Source organism: Onychostoma macrolepis, chromosome 14 (genome assembly GCF_012432095.1).
Source record: "Onychostoma macrolepis isolate SWU-2019 chromosome 14, ASM1243209v1, whole genome shotgun sequence".
In the NCBI taxonomy this organism is placed as follows: Eukaryota; Metazoa; Chordata; class Actinopteri; order Cypriniformes; family Cyprinidae; genus Onychostoma; species Onychostoma macrolepis.
Genome location: NC_081168.1, coordinates 27,406,230 through 27,429,207, shown reverse-complemented (window position 1 = coordinate 27,429,207; position 22,978 = coordinate 27,406,230). Strand labels below are relative to the sequence as shown.

The following is a 22,978-nucleotide window of genomic DNA, read 5'->3' as shown; positions in this document are numbered from 1 at the left end:
AAAACAAGCAACAATCAGAACTCGTTGGAATTTATCCTAAATTTAATTTAAAACAAACACGTTAAGAGCAGAGTGCAGACAAAACTGAACAAAGACATGAGTGTTAATTGCGATGTTCCGTACACACTGTTTCAGTAGAGTTTCACACAACCAATGCTAGGGCCTCTTGAAGTCCAGAGGGAAACCCTGCGTAGAGATCAGTAGATATCTCAAGCTCCAGTTTTCCTGCACCGCGATCATTACCAGATGTTGGCTGAACGGCAGCTTCTAGGGCCCGAGCAAACTCCACAAATCGCTATAAATCACTAAGCACTTCCCAGCAGCTTCCTACATGTCTCAATTCCACAATCATGTCGGCACTGTCATTTCAAATGGACGGTAAATCTAATCTTGATCATTTTGTTTTTCTTGCGATAGTCAGTTTATGCAGGTGAGGGCCAACAAACACAACAATCGGGCACAGAGAGCTGAAACAAAATATGAAATCTGTTCTTTCAATCGTTCTTTTCCCTTTCCATCACTCCTTGCTTCCGCTGGGTGCTCTGAGAGCCACCTTACTTCTTATCTCTGCCAATGACGCATCTGGTGCAATAATACAAATGTTAACAAAAAAAGCTAATAAATAAGGAGAGGAGATGGCAGTGAATGAGTAGGAGTAGGCATCCAGGGAGTAAAAAGATACATAGCAGACCCAGCTGACTGGGAACATGCTTGAAGTCTGTAAGAAGAGAGAGCAGCTTAAAGCCAGAGCGGCCCATGATAAATGGACAGTAATGTCTTTCCCATCTGGTTTGAGGAAGGGCAAAGCCACTAATGAGTCCTATCAACGCAGGTCTCCTGTCTTCACAGGGACATTTGATCACAGAGCCACACAGGACAGAAAGAGACTACACATGCTGTTCTACTACGCAAAAGAGCCCAGATAACTGATGACTGGACCTGATGTTAGGATACACGGGCTGAGATGAAGACAACGGTTAGATTAGGAATAGCAACACAATGCTCTCTGTGATTACATTTGGTTTGTAACCCATCCTGCACCGCACGTGCTGCAGACATGAATGATACCTCAAATCAAACGTCTTTAAAATGATTGTAAACCTAAACAACTGCATAGTAAAATAATTTAATACTAACTTTGGTAACACTTTAATATAGCGATCAATTTTCACTATTAACTAGTTGCTTATTAGCATGCCTATTATTAACATATTGCCTGTTTATTAGTGCTTATAAAGCACATATTCTACATGACCATATTCTACACCCCTAATCCTAAACTTAACAACTATCTTACTAACTATTAATAAGCAGCAAATTAGAGGAGTTTATTGAGGCAAAAGCTGTAGGTAATGGTTTGTTAATAGCGAGAATTGGACCTTAAAATAAAGTGTGACCCTAACTTTTTTAATTTACTTATTAAGACAATTGACAGATGAAAGAAAACATGATCAGAAAAGTTACTGGATACTACTGGATTTAACCACATGAGCACCATGACTCAACATGTAACCACTATACCACAGCTCCAACTCCAAACATTTAAGATTTGACACTAAGTGGAAATGTGTACACATGGGAGCATATGATCTTAGATCTGTCTTAATTTAACATGCTTTGCGTACACATGCCGCTTGAGTGTTTTTAAGGTTTAGATCCATTAAATAACAGAACAAGATCTGGAAGCGGAGGATGAATTAGTGGTTTCAGAAATTGTCTTGTGAGCTGTTGTTGAAGTAAAAAAGGAGACAGTGGAAAGCAAGCCAAGTGAAAAAAATTAAATAAATAAATAGGAAAAAAATATCGGCAATGTTTTTTTTGTTTTTTTCGCCCTTGCAGCTCATGGTATAATGCACAGTTTGGCTTCTGTGTAGAAACATGCTCTGTTGCCATGAAGTATAAAAACATGGAAATGAAAACTGTGAAAATATTTATACAAATGAAACACAGTATGAGACAGATTAATTGGCAGGGTAAAAAGGCAGCCATAATAAGAAAAATGTGTCAATATTCATCACTGAATCCAAGCGTGCAAATATAAAATACAAAAAAGTTCAGATGGTCTGGACTAATTATTATAACCACATCTTCAGAAATGAATACATCGCTTAAAATCCCCACATTTAAAGTTCATCACTCCACAGAAGGAAACAAGAATGTACTTTACTGTGTGGATGGCCATATAAAGAGCATAACGCAGATGTTATGACATCCTATAAAAGGATTCCACTAGGGGAATTATCTTTAAAAGCCAAAGCAAATCATGTAACAATCTGACATCTACAAATATAAAAATCTAAATAAAATACCAGCCCAGAGAAATCAGTAAAACATTTTGGTGTCAAAACTCGGTGTAGAATCATGACAAAGACCTTTTCGATATTTTAATATCTGTATTCGCACACTATAAAAGAAAATCTAGGCTTTCCAAAACACTACAAAACAACGTAGCAAACACCTATCAAACTACACCTCGGCCTCCACTGGCACGGCTTGAATTACGTTGAAGGTGGGATGTGCCAGCAGAGGGATTAACAAACAAGTCCAAGTTCAAGGGCCCTGACTAAACAGCATGGCGGAGACGGTTGCGGTGCATCAAAGCTGTCCTGGCACATCTTGGGCGTCCCAGCACAGTGGGTGCAGCTGCTCAACTGAGGTCATCTTGGCAGCTGCCCCTGCCGCCCCCCTCTCTACCCACCCAAAGTTCAGGGGTTCGCTTATTGCCTTCAGCTGCAAAGCAACTTCTCATTCATGCTTAATTATGAGAAGACTTTTTATACACGCTTGTTTTCTTATTCTCATATTGCCTGCTTCAATTCTCCTCGCATGTTTCATAATGTTTACTATTTTCAACTAGAGTGGGGAGGGAATGGGTAGATTTCATGCAGTAATTTATTTATTTTCCTTGAATATTCTAAAACAGCTACGATTTCATGACAACTCCATTAAACTACTCAGTAAAGAATTTTGCATTTGCAGTGAAACTGAGTGTGAATTTGATATTTCTTAGTTCTTTTAAGCATTTATGGTATTAGAAATCTTGCAGTCAGTGAGAACAAGTGTAAATTGTGGAATTTTATTTAGTTTTATGCTGTCCCAAATTGTGAGGCAGAATCTGATGTGTTTATTATTAGATGGTATTGGGCATCTTGCTGTGAGACCAAGTGTGCATTTTGCATAAAAAAAGAAGGACTCATGGTATTTGATATGTTACATAAAGAGAGTGACGATATCCAAAACATGGATATGTGCTTGGTTGCATTTTCCATTAAATCATATGAATGCCCAAAGTGGATTTTTCTTTCATCGACAAGACTGACAAAGAATTACTGTAGAAGAGAAAAGTTTGTTTGCATTGTCATTTTGTTGTGCAGTAGTGAAAAGGTTGATTTAGAATCAGCTTTACTTTGTTTTTATATATCAGTCAGATATTAAATCAGAGGAGATTATAAATTAGCACGCACACTTTGACAAACATTATACATTGTCCTTCAACAGGAAATACAATAATTAACAGGGCAAAGGAAAATGATTTTCTACTCCCAGTTATCAGTACGGAGACTGGGATACACACAGAAAGAAGGCTTACTGTATGCAGCCACCACTCTAAGAGATGCACATGCAGGGGTCAGGATCACTAATGACCCACTGTATGCTACAAAACAAACAGTCCATTCACCGCTGGGGATGTTCTCAATTCCTGTAATTTAGCTCCATTGTCTTGCATTACATACAGTAGGGCTCATCTGAGAGGCAAATAAAAGGATCATTAACTTAGTCCAGCTAATATAAAACTCGCCCTGAAAGAGGCACTCCACCAGGGCCTCCATTTAGACTTGGCATTGCTTTAGATGGATGCTTTTGCAGTCCCAAATTACCCCACTGGCTAACAGGATCATCCTTGAAGTTCAAGGTGACTACACGCAGAAGGCAGATGTGAACACTGCTGGGCATTTAGAGGTTTGCCGTTTTGCCGGTGTACCATCTCTGATGATTGTACGTGGAGCAGGGTTCATGTCCTCAGAAAGTCTGTAAGGGGGCTGGTGAGATCACAAGACTGGCCCAGAGCCCCTCCTCACAAAAGTAGATGGATCACTATTTGGAACGCGGCCAAATTAGGCCCTGATTAACTTGGCGAGCAGCCAGCGCACACATTCAGCCCTCTAAATTTTACACACAGTAGAACAAAGGTCCAACTACTGGACGACAGGTCTGAAAAAAGGCCATCGAAATCCCAAAATGATCAGAGAGTTGTGGATTAAGTATTTTACGGATCCTTCTGCTCATTTTGATTTGGCCATTTCTGATTGGCTCAAGTCAACAAAGGAAGTTGCTGTTCATGGCTACAGATGTCATATTTTATTTGAAAATGAGGCTGTGAGTGATGGTAACATTTTTACAAAAATAACCCAACATTTTTAGGCCGTTTCTGGTTGTTTGTAGTCTTTGTGCACTGTCAATACTTTGATGCTACAAAACAATATATTAAAAAGAACATTGCGTACAAGTATTTCTTGTACGCAATGGCCAATCAGAGGCCGGAGTTTTTGTCCAGTGCTGAGTGAATATAAAGGGAGCACTCTTTGTGTGCTTCCTAGGTTATATATATTCCATTTTGAATTTGTATAAAACTTCTTGTTTCATGCTGACTTCATACACACTGCAAAGCTTCCACTCTCAGTGGTTTGATTCTGGAACCGGGCCTGATGTAGATACGTGTATTTACAGCTGGCTAATGAAAGGTCTGTAATCTGGGTCAGTATAAAAGTGTTTATTGTGTTTGAACTAGTTTTGCACACTTAGTACTTAGCTCGAGGATCTTGCTGTGTGTCTTTAGAGAGCACCACATGCTTGCTGCAAGTGACGAAGGGCTGTAAAGGAAAGGTTGTGAGAAAAGCCCATATATGGAGATGTTTTGGCAGGTTTTATGCAAGTTACTAACCTTGAGCATGTGGTCACTCATTTAGAATACTCTCAGTATCTGAACAAGCTTAAGAACATGTATTGTGAACTAGGCAGAAGTTCTCCAAGCAATTATTAGTGCATGCGACCCACTGTCGTCAAGATAAACTGCTATCTTGAGAGATTTTGTATAACTTACCAATGACGATGAGGGTGTAGTTAAGGTTGACGCTGCCAAAACCATTCGTGGCTTTACAAATAAATGTCCCAGCATCCTCTGGCTCCACCTCTTTGATACGGAGAGCTTGCTGAAGGACCTTGAAGCGCATCCAACCGCTGTGGATATTTCGTCCGTCTTTGGTCCACATGATGAGGGGTGGTGGATCGCCCTCCACAGGACACTGAAGTTTCATGGTGCGTCCAATTCTGACAGTCTGACGGTGAGCTACCTTCTCTGCTACACGTGGAGGACCTACAGAGAACAAGATGATTATAATAACTGTCATTATAGAGCATTGTCTGAAAATACATGAAAATGCTGTTTTTCTACACATGGTCAATTCAATTGTCCTCCTGCACATGAAATTACAAAATTATGTTAGCTGATGAAACAACATGACAAGATGAAAAGATATGAATTGAGCTGCTGGAGCTGGACACTGGTAAAAGGAAGAGCGTTATAATATGTATATACGTATATATATATATATATATATATATATATATATATATATATATATATATTAGTGCTGTCAATTGATTAAAAAATGTAATCGTGTTAATCACAGTCATGGACTGTGATTAATCATGATTAATCACAAATTTAAAATACTAGGATTTACCTGTAAATGTGTTGAAATAAAGAAATGCATAACAAACTAGTTTAAGGAAACAGAACTTTTCACACTTCAGTCAGGTATGAGACATAATCCTTATCATTCTTTTATCATTATTCTTTTGTTTTTATTCAGCCATTATCAACCTTTATACTGGCAATAAAACGTTTACCAAGCCACATCGCTATTATTACCAACTATTACCAAAAGTATTTCCAAATAAATACAACAAAACATTTTCTTGCGACCTTACGTGAAGTATTATGACAAAATGCATTATGAAGAAGAATCGACCTGTTCTGCAGGTACATTAGAGCTAATATTGGCATCATGCTTCATAAGACAATTTATGAGATTAATAGTACACTTTTACTCAGAACTCACTTCAAACCATCATCGAGTGTTTGTAATAACTTCCTTTTGCGATCACATGTGGAATTTGGCCGTTTACTGTTGTTAAAATATGCTATTTATAGCCTTTTATATCGCTGCACAAATTAGCATTTCAGATGTACACATTCAACTCAAGAAAATCACATACAAACCATATCCTATCGTAATCGTGTGTTTATTATCTTACATAATCTATAGTGGCTGTTGTCATGTTTATTTCTGCTGTGTAAAAGCCTTAACATGTATGCTCTGGCTGAAACTCACCTTGTTTGTGATGTTACAACCGCCTCTCCGTTCTTAAGTTGCCAGGGATACATTCCAAGTATAATACACATTATTAAAAGGATCTATTTTAATTTTTATTTGTCTATATAAATGTATAATGCCGCGGTACATTATAAAAGTAGCCCAAAAAAACGCAACCCATGGCTCTGTAATTTTTTCCGCGACTGTATTTTCAAAATAGCCCACTTGTGCCGCTACCCTGGCAACACTGGTTCGCTGTACCCTCATCACACAATGGCTGCATCCGAAAACTTAGGCAGCTGACTTGATCAGATGAAGGTATCTCATGAGACAGGAAGACAGCTAACTTTGGATTCGGACGAGCCTTGATGCCTTCCTACCTTGGAATGTGTCCTCCGAAGGCAGCATTTTTCAGTTTTCGGATGCAGCCAATGATAGATAACCTTCCGCGCTGCGATGACGGCAAGAAGTTGGGGTCAAACCTTATCAAACCAGTGACCATGAAATCAAAACTGACAATCCCTCCCCATCCTGTCACTCACATGAAATGTTCAAGAAAATAGCAAACAACAACACTTTCTACAATCCAGTCAATTCCTGATGGCCAAAATCAGGTGTCACTCTACTTTCGTAACAATTTGTGTTCCACACTTGCTTTAAGCTTTTCTATTCGAAAAATCCTCACTCATTTTCAGTAGTTCACTATGCTGGAGTCTTGTATACTGGCTGTTGCACTGAAGTAAAACGAAAGCTTCAGTGCATTCAACTAAATCATTTGCTTTTCAAGAGATGAGACAAAGCTTTCAAGAGTTTTGGCCTGGCTGAGCAGAGCGAGGCTTCCCCCTGCCCACGCACAGCCCTGCTTGCTCTCGTTAAAAGACCCAATGCAGGAAATTGATAGTGTCACTGTTTATGTCTGTGGGGAAATTGTAACCGCAGTCCCCTGTCAGCCAGCCATGTCTTGCTGGCGTACTCTGCTACTGGACTGCATTGTTTGTATGCTCCTCAGTTGGTGGCTCCTTCGAGGTTAAAAAGGTCAGAGTCTGCAAATACTGTCCGTGCTCGTTCCTCTCAAGGCTGTGTGAGTCACTCTAATAGCTGTTTACGTAAGGCTAATGCCAGATTGGATCCATTTAGCTGCCACAAAACAGGGCTTAAGAAGATCTTGTGGTGAAAAATTTGAGAAAGAGATTTCCACATGCAGTCATACACATGAAGGATATTACGTTTTAGATTTTTTTTCTAAAAAAACACCATGCCTGTAATTGCAGCCATCACTCGGATAAATAAAGAGGAAAGAGTGTTTTATCTCATTGTCCAACACTTAATCATGTCCAAATCCATCTCAACAAATTAAATCCTCAATCTGATGGAAGAGATCCTCTGAATGACAGAGGATGAGTCTGAAAAAACCATTAGGAAGTCGTCTGAAGCCATATGTCAGGTTAATATGAGGAACAGATCAAACTTAGCGGGTATGGTGTAGACGTGGTGTAACCGAAGGTTGTTTAAGGTTGCAACTTGCCGCAATAGTAACTCACGTGATCCTTGGTGTGCAACTCTGCATATATCTGTAATTTTATAATGGCCTCAAACATGGCTGAGATAATCGTATTTACAATATATTACTGTTTAGTATTTTTTACTCAGCTGTTACAAAATGTAAAGTTTTTGTATGCATTCAACACGGCGTTTATTGAAAAATAAGTCCTTAGATTGGCACAGTGTGTAGCACTGTTGCATCGCTGCAAGAAAGTCCCTGGTTGCATGAGTCCCAAAACTGTGGCTTGAGTTAGTGTCCTCTCAGTGCTGGGTTGTGTCAAAAAGGGCATCTGGCGTAAAACCTTTACCAAAATAATGGGGAGAGAGAGTCCATAGATTGCAACAACCAACTAACATAATTAAAATAATTGTCTTTCCAGAAAACTGATTCCAGAAGTTTTAAGAACCGATTGTTTTTACTCTTTTTAACCAATTTACATGACTTTTCCATGTCTAGAAATCTAAATCAAAATTAAGCTTCGCCACATATCCTGGATTTTCAAGACCATGCAAACCCTGTTTCTCCAAAGACAAAAACAGTTGAGGTGATTGCTTAAAATACTACATATCCTGTTCTATTTCAACTATTATTATTTATCTTATTTCTAACCTTATTTTAAATAATTTTAGACATCCTGAGGCCCCAAGTGCATGTTAGGAGGACTGGATAGTTGAGAATTCAGTGGTGGGTTTCCCAAAAGCAACTCTGATTGCAAGTTCAGTCGTTACCAATAAAGTTCAATGGAACTTGCGACCATAGTTAGCGAACAATGCTTTTGGGAAATGCACCAAACAGTATTTTTCTGCATTTCACAAAAGAATAATACATTTTTAGCAATGTATTTTTAGCATTGATAGTTATTTTTTATCGTTCATTAAAAGGTTTACAAAAGGTTTTCCTCACAAAAATATTTTTAAATGAAAACATTTCAAAAAGTATATAAACATTATGTAATTTAACTCCATAAATTAATGAACACACTTTTGCTGGAAATGATGGCATACTACGTATGTAGTTTTAAACACATTTTTAAAGATGCTTTCAAGACTATTTAAGCCATTTTGGCAATTTTGACAAAACCTCATTTATGTTAATGAGCTAGATGGGATTGTCTGACAAATCATCAGAATTTGCGACAACGTAGCAACATCCCAGAAAACCAAATGTTTAAGGTTGCGAGGCACTATTTTATGTCCTTATTTGGAGCTCCACACAATCTACTATCAAAATCTACTTTTGTCGTATGGAAAAGAGCAATGCAAAAATTCTTTAAAATCCTTTATATGCTGATAGATATCAATTGTCCATGAACTGTAACAGCAAAACTGTTTGATGTCAAATCAAAGGGGCCTTTTCAAGTGAAAAATCTCATGCCTGGTTTCACACTGCTCTGATATGACGTGGTGCCCAGTGGGAGTGTGAAGGAGTCCCTGGCACAGGTATCGAGTCAGTCTGACTACAGCACACTACTGTGTCTCACAGACAGCAGTGGGTAGCTGACATGTTGATGGATGATGTTTGAAAGTGTGAAAAAGAAATTAGTCACAGGCAGGAACTCGCCGGAGTACTGTTCTCCCGCTCCGTTTCGAATGGCTTTCTCATCAGAGTAAAACCTTCCTGGTGAGCCGTTTCACAGATTGAAATCTCATTCTCCTTTAGGAGGACCATACACCCACACTTTGAGCAGATTTACGGCTCTCCTGCTCCGGGCCTTCTGTTTCGCGGGTCAGTCCCGAGGCCTGTCCTCCTCGTGGGTCGACAACACTGCACGTTTCACAGATCAGAGGTGTGTGGAAGAAAACAAAGGCCCTGAACTTTCACATGCAGTGCTTGGTTTGCCTTCCAATTCTTCTCCCTTTGGCTCAAAGACAGCCGTGATTAATGCAACGGCTCCCACACAAGTCACAAAAGTCGAAGCCAGGTTCAGGAAAGCATTTTTTTTTTTAGCCCTCCGGAAAGAGAAACGGCAACACGGAATAACAGTATTTACACTGTATGAATAAATAAATGCATTCCGATGCCCAACAATACACACTTAAACAGCAGTGACTTTAAAAAGCCTGTGCGTCTGTGTAAATATTGGGTGTGTGAGTGAATTTGTGGGCTGAATGAGGGGAACGGCAGGTCAAACTCTTTAAAAGGCAATCTGTTTTCTCCATTCAACATAAACGCATTCCCTTCTGTCGCAGCACTATACAATACAGAGGCCAGCCTCTTATTCGCCTGTGCACCGGAGAACCCTCAGCGAGTTGCAGTCTTCCATATCCCTCCTTCCCTTTTACGGCTAGCTGGCTTAAGGTATCCCAACATGCACGCCTGGAATGTCGACTAATGACAGGAAAAAAAAAAAAAGATTCTGTAAGAGGCCAACGCAAGTAGCATTCCATCATATATTCTCTTTTAAATCCAGCCCTCTGCCAAAAAGCCTCTCCACTGCGATTTGCGTAAAGAAAGCTTTCCCTTAAGAATAGATATCTCTCCTTGAGCCAGCTAGATAGGGCCCTTTGGTGCGAAAGACGCTGAGGCATAATATTTTGGTTGGCCTCGTGTAGGGAGCACAGGACGTGATTTGGAGCACAAGAATGTGTTTGATTATAATTTCTTGAGCAGGTCTGAGCTCTCGAGTGCCAATGTATTCACCTTCAGGAAGCAGGTTATGATAGAGTAAGATAACCCTCACCCTGCCTTCACTTCCTCTTAAAGGGGGCTGTTTTATTGCTAATCGCATTCTTTTTCACCACTAACTCTCGGAAATGTACTGTGAATATGCCCAAATCGAACAGCTCCGGAGTTGTGGAAATTAACAGAATATTGTAGGTCAGATACATTAAGGTCTATCCACAACATCTATTGTGATGAACAAATGTGATGTAACTATGCATGAGACCCTTAAATAAAGCAAAAAATACTCACAGCAACGCAAAACCATACTCTCCAAGAAAACCAGTCACCTCAAAAGGCTGATTTGGACAAATTTAGAGATATATTATAAATAATAATATAATTATAATAGAAATACTTCTTTTTACAAATTCATGCTTCAAATTTTAATTTCAAACCCTCCAATAAATACGAGTAAATTGTAAATCCATTAAAGGGTTAGTTTACATGGTGGTGTGAAGGGTGTGTAGATGATGACAATTTTCATTTTAATTTTGCTTAGTTAAGACAAACAAAAATTTGTTTCTGTACTGTTCGACAGTTCTTAGACTTTTATATTTTTTAAGCTGTATTTAACCAGGAATATTTGACTTCAAATCAAATGTGCCAAATGCATAAAATCAAGATCACATTTTTATAAGTCAGTTCTTTAAGGGAAATTTATTAATGAACCTTTCTAAATATTTAATGAACATAACATACTCTGTGACTGCCAATCTCTAAACACAATGTCATACATGAACATCACTTTATATATAAAGGATGTTATGAGTTTGATTGTGTTAAAATAGGAGTAATTACAGTGGATTTACACCATCTTGAAGGATGGATCATGGCTGGCTGAAAATGTAGAACAAGGAATGTAAACATACTCCAGTTATGATGTATGGTTTGGACCCTAACAGCTGCCGTTGGCCTTCTATGCATACTAAGACTTTTCCCAAGGTGACACAATCGAGATGGAATCAAGTGACTTCACTTGCATTTACAGACTAGAACAGACATGAACACAACCTCACCATTTCTCATAATAATTGTTTTTTGATTGTTTATAAAGGATTTGAACATTTTCGGGTCCAGGAAGTTTGACCGGCAATTAACATCTGAACGCTCTGTTCAGTGAGCTCCAGATTCTGTTTACTAAAGCAAGTCAAGGACGGAAAAAAGCCAACGAGAGTCGGATGAAATGAAAAACCTCCTAAAACATTTGCCGGATTGAGTACGGGTCTCCCTCGGGGAAAGCTGCAATGAGGGGGATTGTGGGATATCACATGTTGCCACCATGAGGTTTTCAGAGCCAACAGCTACACAAGCAAAAAGACCACTGTGATGACGTTCAAAAATTTAATAGTTACAAAAAAATGTTCATATAACCACAAAAACACCTATTTAAATATGTTGTTATATTATATATTTCTATAACATATATACACATATTGTTTTTCTTTAATTAGTGAGACTATTGTGTGTCATGAAGGTTTATGATCCATAAGAATATAAAAACTTAGATGCAAACTACCCTATAATCTTACTAGTGTTTGGAAAGTAACAACAAAAACTGTAATTGCAACATTTTTTTGGAATCTTTTCATCTTTTCTATTTCTTTTGGAAAACAAACCTACATTCAAGGTCTTTTTGACTTTAGGGCATCGGCGTCTTATTATGAGGTTCAGTTTTAAAACAAAAACAGAATTCAGCAACTCAATGACTATAATCAATCAATGGTAATCCATTTACATTGCTAAGCAAAGTTACACACAAACACCAAAGAAAGAAAGGCATCAGTATTCTTCTAAGACCACATTTATGTGATACTAAATCCGCAACAAATCAGGAATTTTAAGGCATGACCAAAATCAAAACTCTTCTCTGATTTTCTTGCATAACTATGATCCTTCATTTGCAGTTTATATAAATTCAAGGAATATAACATGCAAAAGATTATGTGTGACTTCATTTGCATTTCCAGAAGGAAATACCACTGTTGGAAGTGAAAATATAAATACATGCAAGGAAGACCAGACTAATCATCATTCACAAATTCTCCATAGTAGTATTAATTGATAAAATCCCCCCTATAAAAAAAAAGAGCACCAGTAAAGGCTAAAATTTATCTACAAAACTCAGCCTGAAGGGAGTTAATACGTAGGGATGTAACGATTCACTCAACTCACGATTTGATTTAATTCACAATTTTTTTCGTTTTAAAAAAAAAAAAAAAGAGATTTAAGACAAATTATAAATTAAATGTGTCGTTTTATTATTGCTTGAACAAAGTGCTGCACATTTCTTTGTAAAATTGAAATATAACACTAATAATTGCTCTTTTGTTGGTTTTGTCCTCATTTGTAAGTCGCTTTGGATAAAAGCGTCAGCTAAATAACAAAATCAAATAAGTAACACAAATAAAATAAATCTCTTCATATAAACAACATAAGGCTTTGTCTGTGCTCTTTCCATTTAAAATTAGAGGCAACCACTGCATTTTTATCATGATCCAAACAAAGATGCTGCATACATGCAACATGAGCAGTTTTTAATCTAAATTAGATTGTATAATTTCAAAATTTGAAGCAGAAACAGAATGGTTTGACTTCAGTTTTGTGAAACTATGCATAAAAAATATCAGCATGACACAGAAACAGCAGACGAGCTGAATGAGACGCAGATTCACTCTCTGCCAGCAGGTGGCGCTTTAAGCGTTTCCTTGGTTTCCACTGTAAACAAAGCACAGGGCTGCACTTATTAGTGATGGGAAGTTCAGATCATTTTACTGACTCGGACCTTCGAGTCTCGTTCAGCAAAATTAATGAATCTTTTTTCGAGTCATTTCGTTCATTTTAACATTAAAATATAATTAAAATGTTACGTGCTACTTCCCTAACACATCTACTACGTATGCAAACGTTGACCACACTACAAACAATACAAAACTATAATGGTATAAGAAACAGAAAAGATTAGTTCATTGTTTACCTGGGTCTTTAGTCTATGAATGGCTCACCTCACCTCTTATCTGACAAGTCTTCGGGTTTGAGTCGTTCGTTCATCACGTAACAGCCCCATAAACTTAACCAATGCAGTCTGAGCCGGAAAGAGAATTGATTAGTTCATCTCTTGAGTCTTTCGAGTCGTTTGTTCTTTTGTCACAACATCTGGCAAATAATAAAGGAATGCAAGCGCTGTGAATATGTAGCGTAAGAAATACTGTATATCTGTATAGCGTATACCGCTAATATTTCTATGCTGCTGTCTCACCTAAGAGCCTGTCTTTGTGTTTCTGTCATTGCCTGGGGTGACAGGTGAAAGTGATGGGAATATTCTACTTACACAGACCGTACTCTGTTCAGACAGGTAAAGAGCAGCCATTTCCCTTGCTGTCAATAGGTCAATTGCTACCAATTGCAAAAGCACGACAGTTAACGCTGCCCTAAGGCAATGGGCTGCTCGTATTTACATCAGACATGTACAAGACCTTCAAGAACTACGCAATGTATTCTGTTAATCGCAAGTACCAATAAAGTAAAAATGAGAGGAAAAAAAAAACATAGATTTACACTAAACCACAATATTATAACACCTTAGTAACCATATGGCAACAACTTGGCAACCACCCACCTTTACACAATGGAGTTTTGCAATAAATAAATAAATAAAGGCTGTACCACAAGCAGTACAACATGTCACTAGTAATGCCAAGAACAGTCATATTTTAAATTACACATTGCATTGTGTTGTGTCTTAGGGCTGATGAAAAAGTCAGTAAAAATTACATTAACATTATGCATTTTCCTACAGATTTTTTTTTTTCCCCTTACAGTGAAAGTTTAAATTTGGTCTCTACTGGAAAAGTTGCTTTTACATTGCACATGAAAGTCAAAAAAATGAATGTAAAACAACAACAACAACAACAACAAAAAAACAAACACTATGTCCAAATTTAAGTTTCAAATAAATAGTTATGTAATGAATGGTTACACAGGCCTTTTGCCAATATAATTACATGTAATCAATAGAAATACAGATACAGTACAAAATAGCTCCATCATGTATTCGGCTTCCAGATGAGGGGAAAAACATGTTGTGAATGGCGCAGGATCCCACAAACTAGAGCAGTGATTGAGTGAGTGGTTTATCTAATGAAGGGCTGGAGCGGTGGGAAAAGAGAGGTTTGGCTGGCTCTCCCGTTCTGCCACTGCTCTTGCCACGGCCCCAACGGAGACACACTTTTCTGGGAATCTCAGGACCAGAAGCCAGTAGGGTGTTGGGTGCTGAGCGGATAATGTTGCCATGTCGACCAGTCAGCAGATTCTTTAAAGTCTTTAAGTTCCCTTCACTGTTCTGGCATTAAAGCAACACAACACGAGATCCTTATTCCTTCTTAAAACAATCCCAAGATATTTATATTAAAGTGCGCAAGAATAGCAGATTTTTTATAAATCAGATGCATGTAATTTTTTTTTTTTAACTATTTAACTATTTTTTAAACCAGTTTTCTGAATCAGTTTTTGCCTTGTTTTCCAGTAGAAACATCTAAACATTCTTTAAACAAGAAAAATATACTTCAGAAAAATAAATGTGTAAGATGTTGTAAGATATGAAGTACCAAATATATTTTTATATATTCTAAAATGGCTTACAAAAACTGTCAATGAGGAAAGATCAATACAATTATTTCAAGATATATTTTCCTAAAACATGATTTTAAAGTAATAGGACCAAATGGATATTGTTGAGAACATGTTTAGACATTTTTTACTGTTCAACAAGACAACAAGGGTTAAGACGATTTTTTTTTCGCCATGTAAAGACTGGGTCGATATATAATTGTCAAAGTAGAAAGAGTCTTTGAAGGGAAATGAATAATGCTGGTCAAAGAACCAGACCTCAATGGGACTTACTCCAGAAACGTTTTAAGCTGTCAGTTCTGAGGAGCGTAAACCTCCATCTCACCTTATATAACGGCCACAGGTTCACTGGAAACAAAGCATGGTCTGTCCCTCCAAATTAACCCAGATCATGTTCGTTTTAAACAGCACCTGTCTTCTCGGTGTAAACGAATTGAGGAGCGAAATGTTGCAGTAAAGTCTGGAAATCAGAGTGCTGAAAAGCTATGAAAAGGACATGTTCAGAAGGCGTTGTTTTCGCAAGCTAACGAGCCAAGAACCTCAAGGAGTTTTTAAAGGACGACATACTTCCACTGGTTATAAAGACTTTTATGAGAGCTCAATAGAAGAAACTTGGGCCTGGATGACAATTATCCAGATGTATTGGACGTGAAAGGGGAGCCTGAAAACATACAGAGGGAGCAGAGTATTCCCTGGGCTGCGACCTCGGCCGGGAAGCCGGAGGAAAAGCCAGCTTCATATTGCATGCTGGCGAAAAACTGTGTTAAAGGCCACCACTTCAATTACACGTAGCTGCTGTGGGGGCTTTATGTTTCACAGGGGGGGGATAAAAATGACCTCTACAGGGTGCCATGTTAGCTGTGTGGACTCGACGATGGTGACGCAGAGGGGGACCAAAGTTTGAGCAGGCAACAGACATATGGACGAGGACGACATGTTCGGGAAACACGTGGCAAAAGAAGCACAACCACATGCTATGTTCCAAAACTTTTTTGCCAGCTGAAACATTTAAGATCTGAAATGAATATGTCAATAATTTCATGACACATTAACATGTTTACTATTCAGTGTGCAAGTAAACCGATAAAATATCAAATATTTTTTAGTCAGGGTTTTATTTGTTTTGTTTTAAAATGATTTTATTATAATTATTATTTATACAGTCTATATTTATTATTTATAAATTATTTATTTAGCCATACACGTCAGGACAGAAATGTTGCCAAAAAAAACCCCAAACAAACAAAATAAAAACATTTGTTATATTGGTAAAATGCTGTAAAATTATGTCCACAAAAATGTTCCTAAAAAATTATGCGATTGAACCTAGCACACATTGCATTCCCACATGCGTGTTAGACTCACAGTATTTTCAGAGATGGAGCTTGTGATATCCAGCAATTACTGTGAACCAGGGTTATTATCATTAACTAAAAAACAAAACAATAAATACAGTAAATAAACAAAAAATAATAATACAAAAACGTTTCATTACTTGAAATAAAATAAACATTAACTGGAATTAAATAAAATATAAAACAATTATTTTATTTCAGGATTTGTTTAGTCTCATTTTTGTTTCGTTGACATACTAAGATAACTAAAACTAATAAATAAAAATTCATAAACACTATCTAGACAGATAAAAAAATAACAAATAAAATTACTAAAACTTTACTAAATACTGAAATATACTTTATAAATAATCTTTACTAGATACTAAAATAAAACTGCTGTGAATCGAGCCACTCTGAAAACACTATTATCAGCAGCACGCGTGTAAATTAACATGTGAAACACAGTGCAATGGACCATACTGTACTTCGCTAATGAAATCGAAGGCTTTGATTTGATAATTGCAATTTCATCAGATTTAATTTTGCTATTTCAATTTATTTTGATTAAATGTGTAGCCCCAATTCTTTATTTTAGTGTTACATTTGAATGAACTTATTATTAGCTTTTCATCAACTCATAAACGCCCTGCAGTTCCCTCACGAACCCTCGTTTGGGAAACTCAGCGCTAGGCAAACACGCCAAGTCAGTCACACATCCTAGAGTGTGCTCTTTGGCAGGGCAGAGCGGGCTAATTCCATTTTACCACTCAGACAAACAGCTCACAGAGGCCCGGAATGCAGGGCATGAGTATATAAGATATCCGCTCCTTCCCTCCCCTCAGACAACAAAGAATAAAAACAAAGCTATAAATGGGCGCTCATCACACACCAGTCTACACGCTGCTCAACGGCATCTGCAATTTGCGTCTTTCCACAAGCCAACTGGTGGCTTTCACAAATGTAAGGAGATGTTCAAAACTTAATGATGTCCGGCAGACAATCCCCTGGGATCAAATCTGATTTCAAAGCACCAGATGATGAGTTACTTAGTTTTGCCAATCGCTGATATGAAATTGCTTCGGTTTAAACTGTGGCTTGAGGTTGCAGTACAGGTTGAGTTACAGATTAGGGTAAGCGGTGAAAAAACGAAGAAGAGGGAAAAATCAAAAGAACAGCTTGATATCAAAACTGTATTGCAGGGGAAAACTGTTAACAGTGTGTGCTGCAAGGACGAGTGCCTGATATCTCTATGGCTAATATTTAACGTTGGCGGCCTCCAGCTGCCTGATAAAAACTGAGACGAGCCTGTCCGGTCACACTTCTGTGCCTTATCTGTACTCAGGGCACTAACCCCACTTCAGATAGGCGGCCAGCACCTGCAATAGCTCCCTTTTCTGATTAACTTGATATTATTCGTTAACTAGGAGCCCCATGTTTGCACTACAACATCAGATGCAGGTCAAGGGCGATTTATAAAGAGAGGCCTAATCCATATTGTGGTAATACCCATAGGATAAAGCAGAGTTTGAAATGATTTGATACGAAGATATAATGGAACAAAAGTTTAAATGAGTACACATAAAAAAAATCTACTTTATTATTGTTATTATTAGTGGTGCATCATTATTATTATTGCTCACACTTGTTCAGGGCTAAATCAATCATTCAATCAATCAATCAATCAATCAATCAATCAATCAATCAATCAATCAATCAATCAACCTCATAGTCTTATATTGAAGATTGCAACATTGATCATATGTATTTACACTACTGTTCAAAAGATTTTTTTTTTTTTAAAGAAATAAATTATTTTATTTCGCAAGGACACATTAAATCAAAAGTGAAAGAGATTTGTAATGTTATATTTATGTTAATTTGAGCTTTCTATTCATCTGAAAAAAAACAACAACAACAAAAAAAACAATGTAAAGTTATACTATAGTATAGTTTTTGCAAAAATATTAATCAGCACAATTGATTTCAACATTAATAATAAGAAATGTTTCCTGAGCACCAAATCAGCATGTTAGAATGATTTCTGAAGGATCATGTGACACTGAAAACCGTAGTAATGGCTGATGACTATTCAGGTTTGTCAAAGCAATTAATTGCATTTAAAATATATTCTAGAAAACATTCATTTTAAATTGCAATATTTTACAGTATTACTGTTTTTACTGTATTTTTGATCAAATAAACGCAGCCTTGTCAAGCTTAAAAGTTCACCCTCATGTCGTTCCAAACCCGTAAGACCTTCGTTCATCTTCAGAACACAAATGAAGATATTTTTGATAAAATCTGAGAGCTCTCTGACCCTCTGTAGAAAGCAATGCAACTGAAATGTTCTCAGGTCCAGAAACATAGCAAGGACATTGTTAAAACAGTCCATGTGACATCAGAGGTTCAACCGTAATTTTACGAAGCTACGAGAATACTTTTTGTGCTCGAAGAAAACAAAAATAATGACTTCAACAATGCGTCTCCTTCACGTCACCCTGGCGCCATTTTGGAGAGTATCCACTGAACGTAAACAACATATCCTGTTCGTATCCACGTGGTGCAGCTGACACAGAACAGCATACATTGTTTATGGGAGGGTCAGAGAGCTCTCAGAATTAATAAAAAATATCTTAATTTGTGTTCCAAAGATGAACGGAGGTCTTATGGGTTTGGAACGATATGATGAGGAGTAATTAATGACAGAATTTTCATTTTTGGGTAAACTATGCCTTTAAGATATACTATATATCTCTATACACCAAAATGTTAAGAAAATGTTAAAAAAATAATACTGGAGACCCAAATCCCAAACTTCCACTATCACTATCTTCGCCTTCCAATGAAAGACCGGTATTCCTGCCCTCTGCCGGAGTCTGTCCGTGCCCAGCTCCTCCTGCCTCTCACATTCCACACCGTGTCTCAGCCATGACTAACTTAATTTGTTCTGTGCAGGTCTCCATCAGAAAGCGTTTCATCTACACGCTCTGCGGGCACCTGACCAGGGCAAGAAGGCACACAAGACACCTCGTGTAAAGTTGACCCGTGAAAAAGAAAAAAAGAATGGCATCCAGCTCAGAGAACTAATGTAGACTGAGTGTTTCACGAGCACAGCCCTCCATTTGTTTGGAGAGGTAGTGAGATGCACAAGAGGAAGGGGGTTGTAGGACATTCCTCTCAAAGTTCTTACACTCAAACAACGGCAGCTGGGAGTGAACCAGTGCTGGGTCGATGCTCAGGCCATGTGCTACATGTGTTCTTAATGTGCACTATAAAATCTCTTCATAGAGGGTCTTTGTATCATTTTCAGATTAAAAAAGAAAAGAAAAAGGAAAGCAATTCAAGCGTTGTTTTTGGTCCAAGGCTTATGGCGTGCTATTTGCATAATGGGGTCCACATGAAGTACCTGTATAAAATTACAAACGTAGCACTTCTGTAGTTTCCCGTTCCAATCTCCCCCATCCCCCGTCAGCCTGTCCTTGTAAAGCGCTTTAGCCCTGTATTCACTGTGGCGCCACAGGAGAAGAATACCCTGACCCGAAAAGCAAGGCCAGATCCGACAAAGTGTCCATTGACTGAAGGCGAACCTCACGTGGCCAGCAATCCTGCAATATTGTCTCAAATGAATCCGTCGTCATGGCACTTGTACCTGTCAGTGGACATTGAATTTTGCCCTCGCGGGCCGCTGATCTGTCATCTGCCTCGCGGTTATTTTCCTTTCCACCGCCGTCACGTGAGGGTCTTTCACTGGCGGTTCCGTCCCATGAACAACCTTAGTCTCCGTTTCCGCTCCAGCTCAAAATAAAATGATCAGGCCCATGGGAGCCGGCTGTGAATCAGCTATCCTGCCAGATATTTTTAGAAACAGGGCCTCTATATGGAACACAGCTCTAGCGTCTGAAACACATACTATGTCTGTTAAAAGAGCATTAAAAGAGGTCTTAAAGGGAGAGTTCACTCAAAATGAAAATGTTGTAATCATTTACTCAACCTCACCCTCATTTCTTCCGTGAAACAAAAAAGGAGAAATTTTGAATAATGTTCTGGTTGCTCTTTTTCAAGCAATTACAATGAAGATAGAAGCTTTCAAGCTTCAAAAAGGATGCAAAACACCATGATAGTATCAGCTTATGTACTATATAAAGTTCAAATGAAGTCAAACAATAATTTTTAAACAAAATATTCACTCATAATCTAGTGAGTCAGTGAGCTGAACTCGAGAACCTCAACGGACAAATCCATAATTCAGGCTTTGTAAACCGGGTCAGCCAATTCACTGAAAAGACATGACCTTAAAAGGAATGCTTTTTGTTTCTCGAACAACATAAATATATAATTTTTGGGTGAATTATTCCTTCAACAGGACATGCCAGTGATATGTAACATCCTAAAGCAACACAGTATGAGGCAGAGTTTATCTGGACCTCCAATACACAATGGATTTGAGGCTGGAAAAATGACACCCACACCTGTTACAAAAGAGCCCCTTATATCCCCATATAGGTCATTTTATCAGGCCTGATCCTTGGAGTGGCTGAGAGACATATAACAGCCAGCAGCAAGATGAAGACTTCCACAGGTGCAAGCAAAACCTCTCTAAACAATAGATGACACTACTGGCTGTTTCGAGCAGTATTTTAAATGCATTTGAATTATTTAATGCTATAAATTGGTAAGCTGTTCTGAAAATCGCTTTGACTCAAACAAATGCAGATTTGACCAAGCACTGAAACCACTCCCACAACTCTCACACACTTCACACATTCCAACTGCTGCGTGGATTTCAACCTAACAGCTGGCTATGCTTTTCACTCTAATAACACACACACACACACACACACACACACACACACACACACAGAAAAACCCTGCAAAAGATTCAGCTGGGACAACCACGCCATAAAATAACAATGAATAAATGAAACACATTTAAACATATTAATTAATTAATAAATAAAATATAGAAACAACACTCAAGTAGCAACTTTGTCTCAGAGGTTTCTCCAAGAATTCCTTAAGAGATTTAAAAAGAATTGTTAGCATATATATTTTAACCATGACTAAGTATATTTATTTAGCAATATTAATGTTGACAGCTCAAAAACCAGTCATAAACAAGGTGCTTGTATACTAAACAAGAAAATAAAATATAGTTATAGAAAAACAAAAATGAAACTATTCACAAAAATTATAAAAAAAATTAATAAAAATCAAATCAAATTGGGCAGAACAAAAGTCACATGTTCTGTCTGACCATGGTGAGGAAATCTTTGTGCATTTCACCAGTCACTTAATGTCAATCAACTCTGCGGCTGTTGTTTAGGCACGGAAAACCTTTCACCTTGAACAGGGTATGCCAGCAGGGGAGGCATGTCGTGATGTTCAAGAGACAAAGGGGTAGCTTGGTATTATGAGGGTCAGAGGGTTACATTCCTAATTGCCTTGAAAACAAATTGCAAGCTCTGGACTCTGGACTGCACACCTCCAGAGTCATGAAAGTAGAACATCCAAATACGACAGATTCAAAAATTTTTGGACATCTACATCACACATACAAAATGTATAAATGCCACTGCATTAGATTTTGAAAGCATTAATTTGAAAGAAAGAATACAATAAATTTATGTTTGTCGACGGACACTTTGAAGTATGCAAAAAGGGTAAAAAAAAAAAAAGCAGCACCTTAGACACATGGAAAGCAATATGTCATGCAATTCTGCACAAAACAACTTCAAAAGTTGGGAGATGCCGACATCTTTGACACGTCCAAGCCCTTGCACCTCAGGACTACACAGTGGTATGTGGCGGGGAGTGACGGAAGATTTCTTGACGTGGCTGATATCTAGGGCAGGTCAAACACAACACAGGCAGTATGGTTAAGTGCCCTACCTTACCTAAACAAACAAAAAACTGTTTTCGGGAAGCTGACGCGTTTGCGTGCCAGGGACAGCGTGACTGCAAGAGATGCCTTCCATCAATCACGCGCATTGCTTTTTTTTTTTGTTGGAGGCTGGCGTGGACTTCTGCTGCACGGGGAGCATCACAGCCCTTTCTGACATATGACATATACACAGCTGCTGGTGAAGCACAGGCCCCAACACAAACTGACATGCCAAATCCCAAAGAAAACAAGGGGAGCTGTCTCCAGTCTGAGTATTGCTTTTCAACATCTCATTTGTAATGCAACCAAAAGAACAGCTGGGGATATGGGGGCGGGAGTCGTCCCAGACAGCGCAGAAGAGTGCCGAGCCAACAAGTCCAAATCGCAAAATAGGAAACGTTTGGAAAAGTGACAGTCAAAGTCAGACAAAACAGGAGAAATGTTATTGTAAGACCTCTGGTGTGGGGGTCAGGCATGCGACCCAACCTGGTCTTCTATACTGACCTTTGACCTTTTCTGCTGAGCACTGGCCAAACACAGACCACCAGCC

General features: G+C 38.2%; 1 protein-coding gene across 1 annotated transcript in view; it reads right to left on the bottom strand.

Moving 5' to 3' along the window:
- Positions 1–22,978, bottom strand: part of fgfrl1a (fibroblast growth factor receptor like 1a) — a 54,533-nt gene that overhangs the window by 24,727 nt on the left and 6,828 nt on the right. The window contains exon 3 of the mRNA XM_058797877.1: positions 5,102–5,374. Coding sequence (XP_058653860.1) covers positions 5,102–5,374 — 273 coding nt within the window. The remainder of the gene's footprint in view (positions 1–5,101; positions 5,375–22,978) is intronic.